This window comes from Falco peregrinus, chromosome 2 (genome assembly GCF_023634155.1).
Source record: "Falco peregrinus isolate bFalPer1 chromosome 2, bFalPer1.pri, whole genome shotgun sequence".
Lineage (NCBI taxonomy): Eukaryota > Metazoa > Chordata > Aves > Falconiformes > Falconidae > Falco > Falco peregrinus.
Window position 1 is genome coordinate 96,902,087 of NC_073722.1, and position 20,144 is coordinate 96,922,230.

Sequence of the window (20,144 nt, forward strand, 5' to 3'; positions counted from 1 at the left end):
CGGAACGCGAGCAGCCGCCCTCCCGAGGCCGGGGGTCCCGCCGTGCGCGGGGGTTGCCTCAGGTCTCCTCGGGGGGCGCCGCCCGGACCGCGGCGGGCGGGCGGCGCCAAATGCGCTCCTGGCCTGGGAAGTGCCTGAAAATGTGCGGCCGGGGCAGAGCTGGGGGGCCGGGGGAAGGGGAGGGCGCTCCCCGGCTCCCCTCCCACCCTCTCCGGATAAATGGGCCGCCGGGAGGCGGCGGGCGGGCGGTCGGCGGCAGCCTGTGGAGGAGCGAGGCCCGCCCGGCCCCGTCCCGCCCAGCGCTCCCTGCCGGCGGGGCCGCCCCGGGCTCCGCCGCCCGTAAACCGGCCGCATCCCCCGTGGGGCTGTGTCAGGGCTGGCGCGGGGGGATCGGGCTTTTCCTCCCTTCCCTGGGGACCCCCTGAGGGGCGGGCAGGGCGCGGGCCGGGTGGAGGGACAGCAGCGGGGGCAGCCCGGTCCGGCTGGTGCTGGCTCTGCCCCCACAGCAGGCTCGGCCCGGGCTCCGGCAGGCTGGTGGCCGCCATCGGGGCTCAGTGGGGGCCCCCCGGGCTCCTTTCCCCTCCCCTCCCTCCCTCCGCGGCGGGCGACGCTGGAGGATTTTCTCCCGCTGCGGCCCACTCGCTGCCCCCCAGACATGGTAGGTCACCTACAGCTGCAAGGGATGGACGAGAGCCTGAAGGAGAAGAGCCGGGAAGGCTTGCTGGACAGCCCGGACTCGGGGCTGCCCCCCAGCCCCAGCCCCCCTTTCTACTCCCTCTCGCCTGGTGAGAGCCGAGCTGGGGGCAGCGGTGGTGCGGACCCCCCGGCCCCGGGGCACCGGCGAGAGGCCAAGGACGGCAAAGTGGTAAGAACCAATCCATGGGCGCTGGGCTCCATCCTCACCGGGCCCCGGGGGGGGAGAGTGGCTGGCCCAGCCCCGGAGCGGGGGGCAGCAAGGAAGGGGCCTGTGCCCGCTGGGCTGGGGCACAACGGCTGCGTCCCCCTGGGTGCGCACCTGCCTGCGCTGGTGGATGAGGGTGTCCCGGGCGGTTGGTTACCCCATCGTGGTGGCCAGTGCCCCGTCATGGCTGCCAGTACCCGATTGTGGTGGCCAGTACCTTGTTGTGTCTGCCATCCGGCGTTGGCACTGCTGCTGGTGTGCCCAGGCAGGGGGCTGGCCCAGTGCTGGCCAGGGCTTTTCTGATAAACTCACAGAAACGTTGGCAGTTTGGCTGGATAAACTCTTAATAATGGCACGGGAGTGAAGCCCAGGTCTGACCCAGGCACCACTGCCTACCTGAAGAACTGTTAATTGCTTCGTGGTGACGCTGTCCTGCCAGGTAGATACAGGTTGGAGCTGCATCCGTCTGGACCAAGGTCGGGGAGTCCAGCTGCCAGCCATCCTTAACACCCCGGCATCCCTCGTGTGTTTTGTCAGGAGCATGGAGCCACATTTGCTGGAGCCCTGGCTGAAAGCAAGACAAAACTGTGGGTTAACCTGGGGCAGGGTACAGCCAGCTGTCTGGGGAGCTGGTAGGGAGACATGCTGTGAGGAAGGCTGTGTGCCGCTGCCCTTTGCTGGAGGAGCATTTTGTGGCATGAGCCTGCATGAAAGGCTTGTGTGCCGCACAGCCGAGCGGAGCAGGGTTAGTAGTTTGTAAACTCAGACAGCTGGCAGTAAGTGCTGTAGATTTTGGTTAGCCTGATGCAGTGCCAGTGGAGCAGTTGAGTGCAGAGTAGGATTGGGGTAGATTTATTACGACTATTATTCTGCTTTATTTTGTTTATTTCTATCCCTGAGCTACAAAACCTGTTTTTAAAACATGAAGTTCAGAGCATAAGCAGTGGTGGTGGAGGTTTTTAAAGGATGATGAAAGTTCTTCCCCAGGGATCTTTCAAAAAACTTTTTAACGTATATAAAAGACATTTGTAGGTGTATTCCACACAGTTAATTGGCTCCTATACAGAATAAAAACTGCAGCACAAATCTTTCCATGGAAAAAAATTATCTACCTATGGATCAGTGACAATTCAAACACTTCTTCCCAGTAGAGACCTTCTGCAGTGATTTTTCACACCCTCATTTACTTTATCATGTTCTAAGGCTATTTTAGCATATTATTGAAAACTGCCTCTTACTCCTGAACCTGCCAAAACCTTCCTCATGAACAATGACTCCTTCTCACCAGACTATGGTGGGTAGGGTGAGGTGTTAATTATGAAAATCAAATCTCAAACCCTCAAATGCTGTGGTTCCAAATATGGAGCTTTACCTGCAGATGACTGGGAGTGTGTGCCACCTTGATGGGACTGTTTGTGTACAAAGAGTTACCCACATGCCTCCGCTTGGGCAGAATCAAGCTGTTGCTATGTATTTGTAAAATAAAATATGGGAGGAAGATGAATGAAGGCTTACTGCACCAGAAAACAGCTGGGATGGAGGTGTCTGCAAAGCTCTCTAAAGGGGATATGACAGCCTCTGTTCCAGTAATTTGACAGTTGGCCACCACTCCTCCCAAGGAAGCCCTTAGATACTGAAGATGAAAGAGCATGAGGAAAAAAATCCTATTTCAGCTCTTGGGCTGTTAGAGGACTGAGAGTTTTAGTGCCTGACTCCAACAGGGTGGGGTGGGGGGGGGAGTTATTCCTGTGACTTGTGTAAGGCAAAATTAAGTTTTCCAGGTTTGTTGTTTGTTCGTTTTTTAAAAAATTTTCATCATACATGAATGTGTTATGCATTTCTGAGGAATTAACACTGTAGATGTTTCCAAATGTTGTAATTGCATGGGTAGCCCTGGGCTGCTGTTGTTAGAGTATGGGTTTCATACATTGTGGATGTTTCCTTGCCCTTAGTAGGTACAGCAGGTTGCAGAGATCCTGACACTGAAACCAATTTGACTGTATTATTTGGAGTGGTGCAGGACTGTGCTCTTTAACTCTGTTTGGTATGCTGCAAAATAATGAAGTAAATTGGAACTTTCACTCTATTGGACTGTGCAGAGAGTTTCACATCTCATTTCCACCCTGCAAATACTGTACTTGCAGCTGTTACTAAGAAAGCAGGAAAAATGAGAGCATTGCTTGTTTCATACTTCTAAATTTCAGTGTCTAATTAGCTTTAATCTTGCCATTTAACAAGGACTTGCAGATCTATGAGCAATTATGCAATCCATGAATGTGCTTCTGTTTAACTCTACTACTCTGCTGTTCATCAGAGCATGCAGAATTGGCAAATCAATAATTGCAGCTATTTGCACACCAAGGCATGCTTTTTTTTAATCGCCTGTTACATTGGTGTTTGTTTTGCTTATGAACGTGACAGAGCCAGGAATGCAGCCTGCACTCTTTGTGTTGTAATACTATAAAACCATATACATGCTAAGTCACTAACGGCCAAAATTCTAGTATGTACAGTTACAATAAATTGCTGTCAGGTGAAGAAAACAACATTCCAGATCTGTGGGAAGTATTTCATGCTATTCCTTGCTGCAGACCTATCAAAACCACCAGTCTGAACCCAGTTGTGTTCTTTTGCAGTCAGCTATTTTGCTCTAACTTAACAAATATGTTGAAGCATTTTTCTGCTCTAGGACAGCTCTTATACAGACTAAAATGTGATTGCGTGCCCTTATTGAAGACTTCCTTGTGTGTAAAATCTGTTCTCTCTCTGCTTTGTGTTATTAACTGTGACTCTGAAAAAGCAAACTCTCTTCTCTTTAATAAGCACAACTTTGTTTCAAAGACAATGCACCATTTATTCACATTTAACCAGCCAATTTGGCTACAGCTTTGGGATCCAAGAAAATAGGAAAGGCAATTTAGGGCCAGAGTCATAAATACCACAAGTTCAACACCATTTAGGGACTCTTTTTCTTTGCATTTTACTTGCAGTGCAGGAGAAACTGGCTTTTACGTCTTTAAACAAAATCCATGTAGGGAATTTGTCAATTGTTTTGTGCTTAAATGCAAATATCCTAATGAAAATAGAAGGTGACTTTTAATCACATTTCAGATTAAAAAGGCAGAACTAGTTAAATTGATTCTTAGAACCTGGGTTACTGAATCCTCTAGGCTTTGTGTGTAATGCTGGGCCAAAAGGAACATAAATGCAGTGAAATAGATCTCTGATAATATGTACAAAGAAACAGTTGCCGGAAGGGTACCTCAAAGTAGCCAAATCTGCTTAGTTTTCCCTGTTATTGTTGCCCTGAAATACAGTTTTAGGCTACAAGAACTGCTTTTGAGCTGTGCTGAAGTAAGCACTTTGCATTCAATCGCGTAACTCCTGATGGATATTGGGGAGATCAGGATCATGTTTGTCTGCAGAACTATCAGTCATGCCTTCTTGAAGCAGCAGACTTCTTATCCCTTCCCAACACTGTTGCCACTGCAATGAATTCCGCCACTGCAGCAAGTTCCTTTTTACCTGAAGGACTTAAGTATTTGTGCATTCAGCCTTCCTCACTGAACACTGACTTCTGTAGGACTATATCCCAGTGGATCAGCTGTCAGATGAATGCCCCTACATAGGGAATTTCTACTTATGTTCAGGAGTTGTGTTGGACAAGTGCTGTGCCAGAATCAGTCTTGTGTGGTGGAAGGAGATTCCAGCTTCATCTCAAGTGCAGAGGATACCTTGGCACAGCCTTCACAGGCATGGTCCCAACAATGGGGTCCAGGTTGGCATGTGTGCCAACCCTATTGAATTTATGGCTGATATTAAAAAACAACCAAACACTTTCCTGATATGCTACATTTTGAAGAGCTCTTGGGTCACAGAGCCAGCATCTCATCCTACACTGAAAGTGCTCCAGGAAGGAGGACTGTCTTGTGAGGAGGACAGGGTGGGGAACATGGCCATCAAAGGGTTTCCAGGCAATATATAACTTCCAGACCTGCCAAGATGTACAGTAAAAGCACATGTGAGAGAAAGGCCCAGCACCCCAACCTGAGCCAGCTTGCAGCCCACACACTAAGTGGGTGACATGACTCTCCAAGCCCGTGTGGGTCCCAGCAGCTCTGGGGAAAGCCCCAGGCTTGTGGGAAGTGAGGCACCCATCTGGCACAGCAGCAGGGCTTACCTCAGGGGCTGGCCTTTGCAGCCCAGCATCCTGACCCACTTCTGAACTGCTCCCATGGGGTGGAATCCTGCAGGAATCCCCTGGCAGGGGTGGGCAGTGGTTTCAGTTTAACGCTGCATCTGCTCCTGGCACACGCAAACCTCACCTGGCTGTCCCCTGTCCCTCAGCCCTGTCCAGTTCTGAACATGCACCCGCTCCTTTTCCTCCATGGTTCAACGCCAGCAGCGAAGGAGGGGGAGTGGGTCGCTTCTGGGCAGATCTGTGGAACAGTCGTCGGGGTCTCATCATCTGCTCCGAAAACTGTGGCTGTATCTAGGGTGGTGTCTTCTAGGTGTTTAATTTCCATTGTGTCCCTGAGCAATGCTGTGGACGATAAGCAAAGGAGCACCCATTTCCCACTTGGAAGAGAAAAGGGAGATAGGCAGGAAGGATATAATTCTTTGAAATAATAAAGCCCTGCTTTCTACCTGCAGTCTGCATTTACTGTTATCACCTCCAAATATAATCTCATCCAGCTCCAGTATAAATTGCTCATAATGTGCAATACGTGAAGATATTGGGAAAATAAATGGTCTGTTAAACAAATACTGCTTATCAGCTAGAACGGAGAATGTAGATGTGTGTCAAATAACTCAGCCAGATCTTTCATTACAGCTGTAAGTAACAGCTGAGTAAAGTGACATTTTCATGGACCTGACATGTTACCATAGTGGGAAAAAGTGGTGAGAGATTTGCTTATGCCCTAGCTAAGTTAGGAGCTGGGAATTAGGGAAACCATCATGTTTGCAGCCCTGATGCTTGGAAAACTCTTTCCCCTTACAGTCCCTAGGGATATAATGCCACATCTTAGTGCCTTCCACATAATGACCGTAGCAAAAGGAGTCGGTCAGTTCTGCTCTTTGTGCTTTCTGGAGAAGGTTTTTTTTGGGGGTTATTTATTTCAAGTGACATCAATTTCCTTTCCTTTTTGTTGCTTTGCTGCCTGGAATTTGGAAGCTAAAGAACAGTTGGTGCATTTCAGGCTAGTTTCATGGCACTTTTTTCCTTATCGTTGTTCACTATTTGATAACTCTGCTTCCATTCTTGTAAATTATCCCAATTACAAAGTATCTTAACAGAGCCCACTGACTCTAAATAACTGTTAGGGGTAAAATAACATTATTCTGCCCACTGTATTATTTTTGGTGTTGTTTGGAATTCTGCAATCTAAATACCCCTGGGAACCAGTCACTGAGATGGCACTCATGTCAGGTACGAAGCAATGACATGGAGCTGAAGGTTGTGTGTCCTAAAGTGAGAGCCCCCCACAATATGCCACCGCAAAGGAAGTGCTGTTGGTTAGCTGTAGACTGAATTCTCTTCAGCAACCAATTTTATCTGTGTTTGTCTATGTGCTACTTGAAAAAAGCAGAGTTTAGCAGCCCAGGCCATTACATGCCTGAAAGGCATCAGAGTTAAGACAGAGGGAAAAATGCAGCCAAGCAAGAAAGCACTTCAACTTTTTAATAATACTGTAACTCTTTGCTGGTTGAAACAAATTATGTGGTGGAAAGGAAATGAAAATGATAGCACATTTACTGCTTAATTTTCACCTTGGCTCTGTTCTGAGGTCCTAACATGCACATATGGGGCTTGCCTTTTAATCTTTCTAGTATCTTCCCTTTTACCTCCTCAGCCTTCCTGGACTACCAGACTCCTTTCCCTGTGTAGACATTACAGGGTTGTGGTGGCTTTTGCAGAGCTGCAACTGAGAAATAGCAGCACGGCTCCAGTTACTGGGGACAGATTAATCAGGTCCCAGCTGCAGCCTTCCAGCACAGTAACCCTAGGGTTTGTTCTTTGGACAGACAGACCTTGTCTGTGAATTACTTATGGACAGCCTGGTCTAAGCACACGTGGGTTTCTCTTCCTCACCACCAGTGACCCCCAGTAGTGTTGCAACAAACTCTGTTCACTGCCAGCCCATCTGTGGTGCAGGGCAATAAAGAATCTCACCTTATTTGTGAAGTGCCTGGAGATCGCTGAGTGATTGCTAGAAATGAGCCAAGGATCATAATTTTCTCAAGGGAGCTCAGCAGTCCAGTGTTCCTCTTCTTTCAACCATTCCTGTGCAGAAGGAAAAAGAATTGAGTCAGTATTTTTTTTGACAGGCAGAACATTTTTGTTCTGTTTTTACCTTAAAACAGATTGGAAGGAGCTGGTGTCAAACTGTTGCCAAAAAGCCAGCTTTTGATATGTGCCAAGCATATAACATTTCAGCTCCAAAGACAAATCTTTTGGAAAGCTCATATCCCCTGTTCCTTACTTCCCAACTCCAGGTGAGATGCAGGAGCAGACATTTCAGAACATCACTGGAGGTAAAACTGAAGTGCCTTCCAGTTGCTGCAGTGTAAAACCTCTTAATGACCCTTTCACTCTGTTCAGTTGCTTGGTTGGTGAGCAGACTGCAGGGTCTTAGGATGATTTCTGTTTTCAGACTGCGCTTTGCAAGTTATTTACATCTTCCATGTGCAGACTTGCAGGTGACTTCAAGGTTTCTGACCTGCAGCAGCTCATGGTACTACTCGTGGTAGATAAGTGGGAATCTGTAATGGTCTCTTACGAGTGGTAGAAGTTCATGGCATTGGCTTGCCAAGTCCATAATTGTTGGAGCTTTCTAAATGAATCAAGCCAAGCCTGCAGGTCTGAAGCTGGCGGTTGTTTACTGCATATGAAATGCATTAGGAAATGAATGCCTTTTGTCACCCTTCCCTTGCCCTGAGCAAGGTAAACTATAACCCACAATGGAAACAGTCTCATCACCACCTCTCCATCCAGAACTAACCTGGAGAGGACTTAATCCGGCTGTCACCAAATTCGGTGGCAACTTCTTGACTCTGATTGATTGTCATGCATGACAGAGCCTCGTTTCTCCATGCACACTGGTGGGGTTTCTGCAGCACATCCTTGTTTCCTGTGCCCTGCCACGGGACACATGATTTCCCTGCCATGGGACATGTGATTTCAACAGGCACCGTTTGCCTCTGTGCCCATGCTCTGACTGAGCAGCACCCTGGCACCCTGCACTGTGCAGCCTGTCCCCATACAAATGCTGGGGGCCAAATAACCCGGCCATGTTCCTGCTGGAACATTCCACAGGAAGGACCTCGCCTTCTGCATCCTCATCTCTAGGTATGTTTAGACCATGCTTAGTGTCAGCATATGTTAGCAAGAAGTGTGAAGATCTGCTTGCCTGGAGGCACTGAAAAAGCTTCTTTGAAACTGCTTCTTTAAAACTGCACTTTACAGATCCCCTTTTGGAATGGTTAAGAAATTTGGATTTCTCCTGCATTAATCTAGGCAAGAAGCTCGTGGCTACCATCCACCCAAGTTTGTTACTTGCATTCTAGCAAGCTAGTCTGGATCTGAAAAGCATCTTAATTCACAGCTGTTCCATATTACCCAATCTTCACTTGTCCCTGGCCAGTAAAGTAAAGAAGGTACTTACATAGCCTAAACTCACAGTAAGACAACATTGGGGTGCCTATGCAGCTCAGACAAGTGCCTCCCAGCCTTTTTTCTGGTTATCTAAGTTTGCAATCAGTTTTGACAGCACAGCCTGAAAACATTGGTTGTTTAGAAGCTGGGACAGAAGAGCCTTCCCAATTCCCTTCTGCCTCTCCACTTTTTGGATGGTTGATACAGAGTGTGAAACTGTCTTTGGTGGCTGTGACCTGCTTTCCCCGATAGGGGAAACAGCAAACCACCAGCTTGCTGGTTACACTCAGAACTACTGCCCCTTCCCAGCCAAGGTGAGCATGGCAAAGGCTCCCCAAAGGCAGTTCATGAAGAGAGCAGGGTGTACGGAGCACTCCATATGCACTTTCTTAGGCTGCCAGTCACACAAAAGAAGATGGAGCTGGGCATGGACGTGGGTGCATGCCCTCCGAAAAAAATCTGTGTGGTCCTGGAAGAGGCAGTGGTAGTTTAAGGCTTTCCTTTCAGAGCCTGTTGCAAACCTGCACCCTGTTCAGCAGCATTGTCTTCAGAATATAAAAGCCCAAACCACTTAAAATTCAGCATTGTTTTGTGAGAGTCATGGTTCATGGTAAAAATAGGACATTCAAATATTTATCAGTTAAGAGGTATCATACCTTTAGGTCTGCTCTTCATGTTACAGGACAAGGCCCACCTTTCTGCCCTCTGCAAATCCAGTGTTTCATCTAGGAAGCTGGAAACACCTGCTGAGCTGAGCTTTTCAAAGGGAGGGTCAGAGGTAATAATTTTCTCACCTCACCTGCAAGCAGAGACCAGTTTGGGGCCTTTTGGACAAGACCTCCTCTTAAGTGGGCCCAGTGTAAAAAGAGGGCAGGTTCTCAGCTGGAGTTTTGCCAATGTCAAGTATGGCCACAGGAGTATAAAGACAAAGAGAAGTCTCCTGAAGAAGGGACATGTATCCCCAGCCTTTCTTCCTTCACCAGTTAAAGCAATGTGCATCTCCCTGCAGGTGAACCCCCAAAAGGCCACCTTGCCTGCTGTTTTCAGAGCCCACGAATGCATGTGCACATGGTGTTGGACTCCTGCGCCCAAATGAACCTCTCCTCATGTACAAGATCTGTTTAGGAAGAGCTCTGGCCTTGTGCAGACTGTTAAAAGCTGGAAATCTGCACCCTTGTGAACTAAGGCATGTCTGATGTAAACAATTTCACATTTCAGAAGCAAAGAGCTTTATTTACGACCAGAAAGCCTGCCCTTTCCCTCCCCTGTGAAGAGTGTTGAAAGCAGTCCAAGAATGAACTTTGCCTTTTGACTAGTGTTTGGTGGTGAGGGTGTCTATATATATGTATATATTTTTTTTCCCCCATACCTATGCAAATACTGTCTTTTTTTTTGACAATGGAACAGAAATATTAAATCAAAAAGAGGAGTTGGCCCTTTTACTTTACAGTTTAACACAGTAGTAAACTGCAGGGATAATTCAGTGTGGGAAGGGTAAACAGCTTTGTGGCTTTGGGACACAGAATTGAAGGGCTTGGCAAATTCAGATGAAGCAATGACATTTTTTGCCTTAGCCTAAGGCAGAAAGCCCAAGCCACTAGAGAAAGTCAGACTTCAGCTAGTGGGATCTGATGCTGTTGAGTGGACTCATCAGAGCTTTGCCATTTAACACCAGCATGAAGGATAAACTGGCAAGCATTTGGGGACCTGTGTGTTGTACAGGGTAGGGCACAAGCTGCAATACCTCTTACCCAGCACTGCCAGTAGGAACCAGGTCACAGCTCCAGTGTTCTCTCTTCTATCACCCAACCAGAAGATGCTCAGCAAGGTAAAAAGGAGTAGCATGCAAAGAGCAAGCCAATACAAGAGCTGTGTCCTCAGCTACCATCAGTGGATTCTGTGAGTCCTGAGATGATCGTACTGATTTACACTGGTGAAATATGGCTGTGGTTCTAGCACATACAGCCTACACATGGTGGAAGGCAGAAAAACTCCATGAACTTTTCAGCCATCTGGACACCTCTCAACCCTGCAGAGACTGCTAGCCATCTCCTTTAAAGACATCCTGTGTCCCCGTCTGTCATACTGCTGACAGAAAAGTGGTAGCAGGGACCAAAACCTGCAATGATATTTTTCCAGGAGGGCAGGATTAGGCTTAATTAGCTGCTGGGCTTGGTCCAGACACCAAACACAGGATCCCTATATTTGGGAACTGATATTTAAGAGCACTCCAGTATAGAGAAGTAGGATTACTCATTTTTGTGGTGGGCAGAGGAGCCTAGGCTGGACTGTGACAATTTGTCAGAGTAACTTCAGGGTGTAATTAGTCTTAAAAGTCCAGGTTTCAGTGTCATGAATTGGAGCAGTTCCATTCATTGAAAAGTCCTGGCTTGAAGCTGGTTTCCTGCACTGCAGAGGCCGCAAGATGCCCCAGCGTCTCACCCCACACTCAGCCGTGCACAGTTAACTGCAGTGTCCCTTGGAGCATGACACCGTTTTTGGCACAGAGACTTCAGCAAGTCTACCACTTGCCACGCTAGATCGTTTCAAGGGATACATTATTTTCAGCATATATATATATGTATATAAATACATACACACCTCACCTCAGTAGATGAACATCCTTTAAGTCAGCAGACAGGCCCTATCTGTGTTACATCAGACTTGGAGCACTTCACCATGCCGGTGCACTTGGCGTTGTTGTAAGACTTGTTTATTCATAACAGTGAAGGCAACATCAGGACTAAAGAAAACCCACAAACAATTACAATTCTTATGAGATACAAGAAAGGAAGAAGGAAAGGAAGGGCTGAATTTCAATGGACAGATCCTGCAGCATGGAGCACCGGAGATGTGGGCAGAGCTGCTTACCTGGGAGATGTGCTGCGCAGAGGGCAGTGGTGGTGGTGGTGGGTGGAGGGCAGCATCAGCCCTGGGAGCTGGAAGTCAGCCTGAATATTGACACAGCCACGAGTGGCAGATCAGAAAGTCAGGGCATCTTAAATACAAGGCCTGAGCAAGGCTTCTCTGTGTGAGGATGGGGGTTAATGGCCCCGTTCTCTGTCAGCCACCTCAAGGCTGTTTTTTGGCAAATTGACAACGGTGCTCCCCTTTCAGCGTGGAGAACAGTGCCTTCCTCCATGCCATCAACACTCCGCTAGCCTGGGGCCCTGCTACAAACCTGGAAGAGACAGGGACTGCAAAGGAGGAGCTGAGTGACGCTGAGAGTGCAAGCAAGGCGAGCTTAGCTTGCATGAAACAAAGTTGGTTCTGATGCTGCTGCCACAGTCACCTGTTCTCATTGCCAAAGAGCCTGTCACTTGCAGTGTACCCACAGGATTCCGGGGAGATGGAGTTCAGCAGGGTTGGAGGCACTGGTGTCTCCTACCAGCACTGAACGCGTTGCTGCTGGCTGCTCATCTGCTAGCCACAGCACATTATGAACTGTGCCAGCCTCAGCTGTTGTGCCCCAACACTTGCTGTGCTCTTCTTCCCTGCAGATGCCTTACCTGCTCCTGAACCCGTCCATGCCAGAGATGAGGCCTCGAATGCACCCTGTGTTTTTTGGAGAAAGCATTGAGGTCAGCCCTGAGCCTGTGCAGGAAATCAGGTACAGATGGGACTGGGTGGGTGAGTGAGTGGGGATTTCTGTCTTTTTTCTGGTGCTTTTCCTTCTGCAAAAAATTAAAATGTGTTACAAATGGGGATCATGGTTATTTTGATGGGAAGGGAGGTACAGGTGGGAGAGTAATACCTGAATGAAAGACACTGACAGCAGCAGAGACGGAGGGGTGGAGGCAAGAGATGGAGGGAGGTCCTAAGAGGTCCCAAGGCTTTCTCCTTCTAAGGCCAACTCAAATCCAAGGCTATGAGAGAAAACCATTACCACCTGTAGGCTTGATGGCCTCCACCAAGTAACCTGATGATCTTCATCCTGTTCCCTGCTGACTTATATCCTCAGAAGCAGCAACACCCTTGTAATTGGCACCTGGTTTTGTTAGCCCTTGCAGCAGAGAAACCCAACATGAGACCAGACCACAGAGACAGAATGAGGTCCTCAGGAGATGGTCCCTTAAAGCAGCGATGGAGGTGTTCTGGCCTCTTGTGGGGCTGGTGTTGCTGATGGATAAATGGTCTTGTCTCTTCTTTGCTTTTTTACTGGTGTGGAATGCACTGTGCAAACAGCATGGAGCAGTTCCACACAGCTTGGGGCAGGGTTGGTGGGAGGACTGTAAACCCAATTCCCACCCCCCACAACCTATGCAAACGTCTCTCTGGAAATGTACCCCAGTAAATCTCTGCTTGCTGAGGAACTGCCAGCGGGCATGTTTTTATGGTGATTACATCGGAGTCTTGTTTTATGTGTGCTGAATGACTTGCTTACACCCTAGCTGTGCAAAATACATTACTGCAGCTCAGATTACATGCAGTGCACAATCAGTCAACCCCCCTCAGGCTGGAGGTAATGACAAGCACACACCCAGCTTTTAATCTTTTTTATAGGGAGCTGCACATTCCTTGGCTGCTGATTGCTGGAGGAATGAACGTTTGGGGAGTGGGGAAAACAAGTGAAAGTCCTGCTGCTCCCCATGGCCAGGGATTCTAGGAAAAGCCCTTTACGTGGTGTGGTGTCCATATATCCCTTCTGGATGCCTACAGGAAATGGGCAGGGCAGTGACATCCCACATTTTGTAGGTTCTTCATCTGCAGCTTTTGACATGACCAATTCCTTTGAGACCAGTGGCTGGGATGTTGGACAGCCATAGCCCACAGCATCCCTTCACTTTACCTGCTATTTAACCATTGCTTGGGTTTTCTGTAGGCCCCAACAAGCAACCTTCACCCCTCGTCTCCCAGCACTCTGATTTTAGCTAGGTGAGCTTTGTGCTCTGATGGCAAGGCAATATAAAGAAAAAAAGACAAACGCAGCTTTGACAGCTCAACAAGTGACAATTACACCATGTTTCTGCCATCTATGAAAACTGTATTTATGGCATTGTTTTCCTGCCAGGCTAGAGCCTGCATGGACGACAGGGCCTGTGAGGCATTGTTTTCCTGCCAGGCTAGAGCCTGCATGGACGACAGGGCCTGTGAGGCATTGTTTTCCTGCCAGGCTAGAGCCTGCATGGACGACAGGGCCTGTGAAAGCAGCAGCAGGCATGCTGTGTTAAGTAGGCATCCCCTGACCCCAGTGTGGCATCCCATGCCCGTGGCCCACCAGCCACATCTGTGCAGCCCAGTTACTGGGGCAGTGACCCCCCCAAGACTAGCACTAGCAGTAGGGAGTGTGGTGAGACCATGAGTCAGTGATGAGGAGACCTTCGTTTCGCAGGAGCCCTCAGCATTTCAAGTTGATGCTGCATGGTTGCGCTTATTGAAAATGCTCAGGAAAATGGTGGATCAGGAATTTTCCAGGGATTTCAAGCCTTTCCCGCACAGTCCATGGATGCATGCCCAGTCCTCAGCCTCTGACCTATGCCAGCTGAAGGGTTTCACTATCTCTTGATGATTTGCTGTGCTAGCAGGGTGTTTGCCTCCAGTGTAGCCCTCAAGGTTGAGCTGAGGCCCCAGTGATGCTCCCAGAAGAAACCAGAGGAAGAAATGGGTTGCTTGGAGCCTCTGCAACAAGGTTTTTTCTACCCAGGCATGAGCAGGCAGGCCTGGTTCTCTGTGCACATGCCCTGGTGAAATGCTGAGATGGATTCACAGCAAGGTGGGGTTCCACCAATATTCACCAGCAGGAAGGAGTCCTCTTGGCCCTCTGTTTTGGGTTGTAGGGTTGGCAGCTGCCCTGGCCAATTTCTGTGCGGTGAGAGGTCATAAACGTTGCCAGCTCCGAAGGGTTAGAGAAGAGTCCTGCCTGTCTTCTCTCCTTTGCTCCCTGGGCTGTGTTCCTGATACCTCGCTGTCCTTTGTAGGTGCAATTCCGAGGTGAAGTATGACTCTGAGAAGCATTATCGGGATGACATCTTCTACGGCCCCATTCCTACTGTCACTGCCTACAGTGAGACAGTCATTGCTGCTCCCAATTGCACCTGGCGGAACTACAAGTCCCAGCTGATCTTTGAGCCCCGCCAGAAGCCGCTGAGGTTTCAGAGCACGACCATCATTTTTCCTAAGCGTGCCAAGAACATTTACCGGACCACCCTCAACTACAGCTTGGGTTGTGCCAAGCGTTGGTTTGCTTCCAGTGTGCAGCTGGAACTCTGCGAGGAAACCAGCCCGTGCGTCATCTACAGTGAGACCCTCTGATCCGCCCTGCCGCTGGCAACCTTGTGACCTCAAGGAGGCTGTGGCCTTTGCTGTCTCTGGCTGGGTCTTCATTGATGGCAACTGAATATTAATGGCTGGAGAACACGTTGTCTTGGGTGAGGCTGAACTGGCTGGGAGGAGGCTTGCAGGGCACAGGATGGTTTTGATCAGTGAGAGGCTGGCTTGTATTTTGCGACGTTCCTGACATTCATGATCTGGATTTTATTTTTGTTTTTTTTCCAAGCATATCTATTTTTGACTTGTGTTTAGATGAAATCAAGATGACAAAGGACCCTACTACCCATACCAGAGTGCTGCCTTGTGAGCTCTATAGGTCTCGCCTAGGACATAGGTGAGACTCACTGTAACCTTCAGAGTTATTTTGATCTTTGCAAAGGGAAGACCAACTGCAGAGTCAGCGTCCAGTCTGCCCAGCACACACCAAGCCAGGTTTAGAGTTCAAGTACAGAGGAGGCAGTTATTTGTATCAATACATCACAGCTTGCTCCAACAGCTCATCTGGGAGATAGCTGCAGTATTACACCACTGCAGTAACCTTACTGGGAGGAGAGGGGACTGCCACCAAGAAAAAGAGGAGGAACACAAGCACACGGTGCTCTTGCTAGCAGCTAGATGTTTATCTACCATAGCAAGGCACAGCACAACCAGGAGATGGGAGAAAGGCCAACCCTGACACATGGCCACCTGTTCTGTGAGCCCAGCCAAGAGTCTGCAGGGGAGACTGAGGAACCTGAATAGCTGAAGGGCTATTTTCTAAAAGTGCCCGAGTGATTTAGGAGCCCAGTGCTCTTTTTCAAAAGTACTGTCAGTCCAAGTGTGCCATGCTGTTCTTTGTCTTGAACACCCCATTTATAGGGATCTTTACGCACTTGCAGCCCTTTTGAGTTTCAGGGTAGGGCTGTATTGCAGAGAGGAGTGCAGACAGGGAGATGCCAGAGCAGGGTTAACTCATGAGCAAGGCTGCTCACCCTCTCAATAGTTTCCATACCTGTGGCGTGCACAGCTTCACTGACTGTGGAGGAGCAGCCAAACTTTCTCAGCGTAGAGCTTGAAGGATTGAAGAGCCCAAATCCATCCAGGTTTTCCTTAATCAGCCAGGCTGTAGCAAGTCAACAGGCACTTCACAAAGAGCTGAGCTGTCTCTGCAAAAGGATCAAGAAACACTGAGAGAGCAGGAGTCACTACAGCCATCCTAAGATAAACCATTCCCCACTGGTGAATCACATCTCCCAGAATCTCTTGACTCTGGTAGCTCACTGAAAATCTGCAAGAGCCTGGATTCCCACAAACCTATAACCTTTGAAAATAGCATGGAATTGTCTCAAAAAATCTTACCAAGAATTTTTGCATGCTGCTCGGAAGAGTCCAGACTTAGAAAATAACCACACAGCTCCAGAAATCAGTTTCCAGCTTTCCCTCTTCTAAACTTTCCATTTTGTTCCTGACTTGCTGCGAGTCTGATCGAGTTATTTCAGAACACAACTGAGCAGCCAAGTCAGAAAACCTATTAACAATGTCAACAAGACAGAGCTGATTGCCCAGAACAGTTGACGCACAAACCCACAGAGATTAAAAAAAAATAATCTGAAAAACTTAAAAAAAAAAAATTAAATAATGACTTACAAAGATACTTTTTCCATCAGTTTCAAAAGGCAATTGGTAAATGTGACCAGAACCATGACCTTTATGAAACAGAGTTCTCTTGTTTAAAATGAAGCACATTTTTTCCACCAGAGGTAAATATAAGGTCTTTCTATACAAACTTAAATCCTGACAGCTGAAGCATCATTAGTATTGAAAGATGTGGGCTATGGCAGCGATGAACTCTGCCTCTCTATTTGGGAGTTAGGACTTGGTAGGGAGAAATCTCTCAAAGGATTTCCAAGGCTTCCACCTACTGTTGAATTCTTTTCAGCAACACAGATACAAGGATTATATTTGTTATCGGTCAGATTTTGCTGTCACTGACTGTCAGCGTCAAAGCCTGGAAAAGCAGCATTTGCCTCCAAAGGGACGATGATGCCTGAAGCAACCCTTCTCCCCAGAGCTCCTGCAAGCATGAGTGTTGCAGAATTAGCTTAGGCAGCAGGGCAGTTGAAGTGAGGATAAATGTAGTCCCAGTGCAACGTGAGCAGGCGATGCACTTACTTGCTAGCACGTATTGGGGCCTATCCTGTTTCGCCAAGTGCTGGTGAGCGAGTCTTGTGACCAGTGGAAATTCTCATCTGCCTTCCTGGGTACATCCTAAAGGCTCAGAGGGCTCTTTCCATGCACCTGTGAGAGTCTGTAGCAAAGCGGGGAGGTTTCCAAGCTGAGTGCCAGTGTAATCCAGGTTCAAAAGCAGGGCCAATATTCATGCCCAGGAGATCCCTGCATGATGACAGATCAGATTGCAGGCATCTCCACTGAGCAAGCATGGAGGCAGGCTGACCTCAACGCCAAAGGGATGCCAGAGACTCCATATTCTGACCATACATCAGGCTTTTCTCCTGTTAACAGTTGGATTATCCCCCTGCTCCAAGCACAAAATCGAATTTTGATCTTGCTGGTACTTGAGCAGGACAGGTTTTCACCAGAAATCTCTTTATTATGGCCAGCTGCAGGCTTCTGCCTGCTTTAGTCTGCTGTTAGTTCTGCTTCATAAACATTGGCTGCGACAGAAAAAAAAGAATTCAAAGAAAGATGAAAAACTAGTGGGCAAATACAAATCTTGTGGAGAGACCTGAAGCACGGCCTGGTCTGTCACCAGGCAGGGAGGGGGGCTGCTAAGGCAAAGTCTCACAGGTGGATGGTAGGGTGCAATGGAGGGCTGCATCCTTGGCGCAGCAGGGTCTACACACATCCAGGCCAGGCCTCTCTGAAGCTTTTTGTTTTCTTTTCTTTGCAAATAGATAAGAAATGACCTAACATGCTCCTGCTCCTTTAAGCTTCAGCAGTTTTTCTGGTTTTACCATGTCAGGAAAAAAAGACACAGAGTAGCTTGGGTTTCTAGGCTGCTGAACATGCTTTGAGCTCTGGAGCCATGGACAGGCCATGGTGGGCTACCACCCTGGACCACATCCAAACTATGACATTGCCAAGTATCTGAGACCTGTAGAACATTTTGAAAAATACCTTCTTATATGGTGTCTCCCATGGGCCCATCACAGGCTGCTTTTCTTCTCAGAGAAAGCTGGAATTGGAATGGGACTTTGTTTTTCCTGAGGACAAGAAAACCACAGAGGGTCAAGCCTTCACCCTTGCCTGGTTGCAGATCCCACCTTCCCCACCCACCCTCTGCCCCTATTGCTCCTATCCCTGTGGCTGGGTTAGGTGGTGGTAGAAGAGCAAAAGTTCATGTTGCTCATGACTGGGAAAAGTGATGACTTTTTTTTCTTTTGCTTAAACACCAGAAACTGACTTTTGTGTGTGTGTTGCCAATTAAGAATCACACCAAGCAGCCAAGACGTGTCTTACCTGTTGCTGTGTCTGTACATCTAAAAGGAACGGTTAGTCCCACTAGAGATGTGTTTTTCTTTTAAGTGGAGCATTATTAATCTCAGCCAACAGATCTTTGTTCATGTATATTTGCTCGAAGATACAAATGATAAATTTATAGTATGGAAATGCTGCGTACAAAGGTGAGTTTCCTCAAGCAGCTGGGACCATGGCTACATGCTTCCTCCCCAGGAATCTAATGTGGCTGATGCCCACAGTCCTATAAGCCTGATGGGTGAAGTCAGACTGCCTTTAAGAATTATTTTCCGTCAATAGTTATTTTTGAGATCAGTTTTTCGGATGGAGGTGGGGGGGGAGGAAGGTTGGTTTTTTCAATATGGAAAGTCACTGTCTCAAAGGTGCGGTGTCTGCCCTTCATCCTCTTCATTCCTGTGATTGTTTCACCCCTGAATGCAACAGAGCATGCTTGTGTCTGGTCTGCCTGTGTTGCTGTCATTGCATTTGGGGCCAAAAGGAGGGAACCCTAACTAAATACTGAACTTTCAGAATCTGCAGAATACTTTGCACAAACCACAGCGAACAACTTTGACCAAAACAGTTTACTGCTTCTTTTGTCTTTAATCTTTTTTTTCCTTTTTCTTTCTTTTTTTCTTTCTCTTTTTTTCTCCTAAGCCAGCTCTACTTGTCTCAATGTGAAATACAGATTCGCACCCTAGGTGCATACTTTCTGGGAATGATGAAACGAGGTTTGGGTGTTGATAGCAGTGTTTGAGTGAGCTGCTGGTCAGAGAAGTGAATGCTATTTACTATTTATGTTGAGTGTGTCTTTAAAAAAATGGGAAAGGTCACTAGAAGGCTAATGAGCAAAGGACTTTGTAGAACAAACTGAAGACTAAAGACTGCGTGAATCTGGTTTAGAGGCAAATGGTTCTCTGGGTGATCATTGTGAGCTAGGATATTTAGCCATTTTAGTTTTAACCTGCCTTTTTTTCTGTAGGGAATGGCATCCTTGCCTGCCTTAGAGCTGAAACAAGATCGGATCCATCATCTGTCACAGTCATTCAGTCCCACTGAAGTCTGTGAGCATCAGTGTTCCCCAGGCTTGCGGGAACTGTGTGTATCAAGCACACATGCACAGAGCTATGTCTCTGTGGAGGTGGGGGAACACACTATAGGGAATGATGGATCTTGTGGGATACTCACATTTCTACGGCCTTACAAACTCAGCTCCCTGAGGATCACCTCATCACTCACAAATTGATCTGTTCTGAACATCTCCCCTAAAGCTCTCCTATAACTATTGTATTTTATAAGTCTTGGGAGGCACTAATTCTTTTTCAGGTACTGTAATGGCCATCAAAATGAGCAAAGTATCCTACCATGTGAATTGTGACCTGAAGATGGGGTTGAAAGGTGTTTGAAGGTTAGAGAAGGAAAAAGAGAACTTATAACTGGTGGAAATGCATAAGGATGTGTCATATTTTTATTTTTGTAAGTCTGATTCTTTAAGTGCTTGTAAAGTACTTTACTGTTGTATATGTGGTGATGCAGTAGTTCACAATATCCTTTTATTTTTATATATTCCCCCTCCACAATAATCCCTTTCTGTTCAACTCATAGAGAGTAATTTAAGAAGACAAAATTTATATATCATAATAAAATGCTCAAACTATCATGCTGATGTATCCAGAATTTCCTCCCCCTTCCTTATCCATGTACTTGGTGCTTAATGCCCCTTTCCCATCCAGAGGGAATGTTTTTGGCGTGTCCCTCTCACCTGTGGGTTTCAGCCCAGCTCCCCATGGTTGGGAGGCTGTGGTGTCAGGCAGTCAGTGCTGTGATGTGTAAAACCTGCTCTATCATATATGCCCAGGA

The 20,144-nt window shown here is 47.6% G+C and overlaps 1 protein-coding gene across 1 annotated transcript; it reads left to right on the forward strand.

The window, feature by feature from the left end:
- The first annotated feature begins 424 nt into the window (after window positions 1-424).
- On the forward strand, window positions 425-19,942 carry RFLNA (refilin A). The gene is made up of 3 exons (XM_005231156.4): window positions 425-865; window positions 12,059-12,168; window positions 14,477-19,942. Exons 1-3 carry the CDS (start codon window positions 656-658, stop codon window positions 14,808-14,810), a joined length of 654 nt encoding a protein of 217 aa, XP_005231213.3. The 5' UTR covers window positions 425-655; the 3' UTR covers window positions 14,811-19,942.
- Window positions 19,943-20,144: the final 202 nt, after the last annotated feature.

Bases quoted from the DNA above. Each gene is read 5' to 3' on its own strand.
- RFLNA (XM_005231156.4), top strand. From the start codon at position 656: ATGGTAGGTCACCTACAGCTGCAAGGGATGGACGAGAGCCTGAAGGAG. The intron at 866-12,058 runs GTAAGAACCAAT...TCTTCCCTGCAG, and splicing joins AGGCCAAGGACGGCAAAGTG to ATGCCTTACCTGCTCCTGAA. The intron at 12,169-14,476 runs GTACAGATGGGA...TGTCCTTTGTAG, and splicing joins GAGCCTGTGCAGGAAATCAG to GTGCAATTCCGAGGTGAAGT.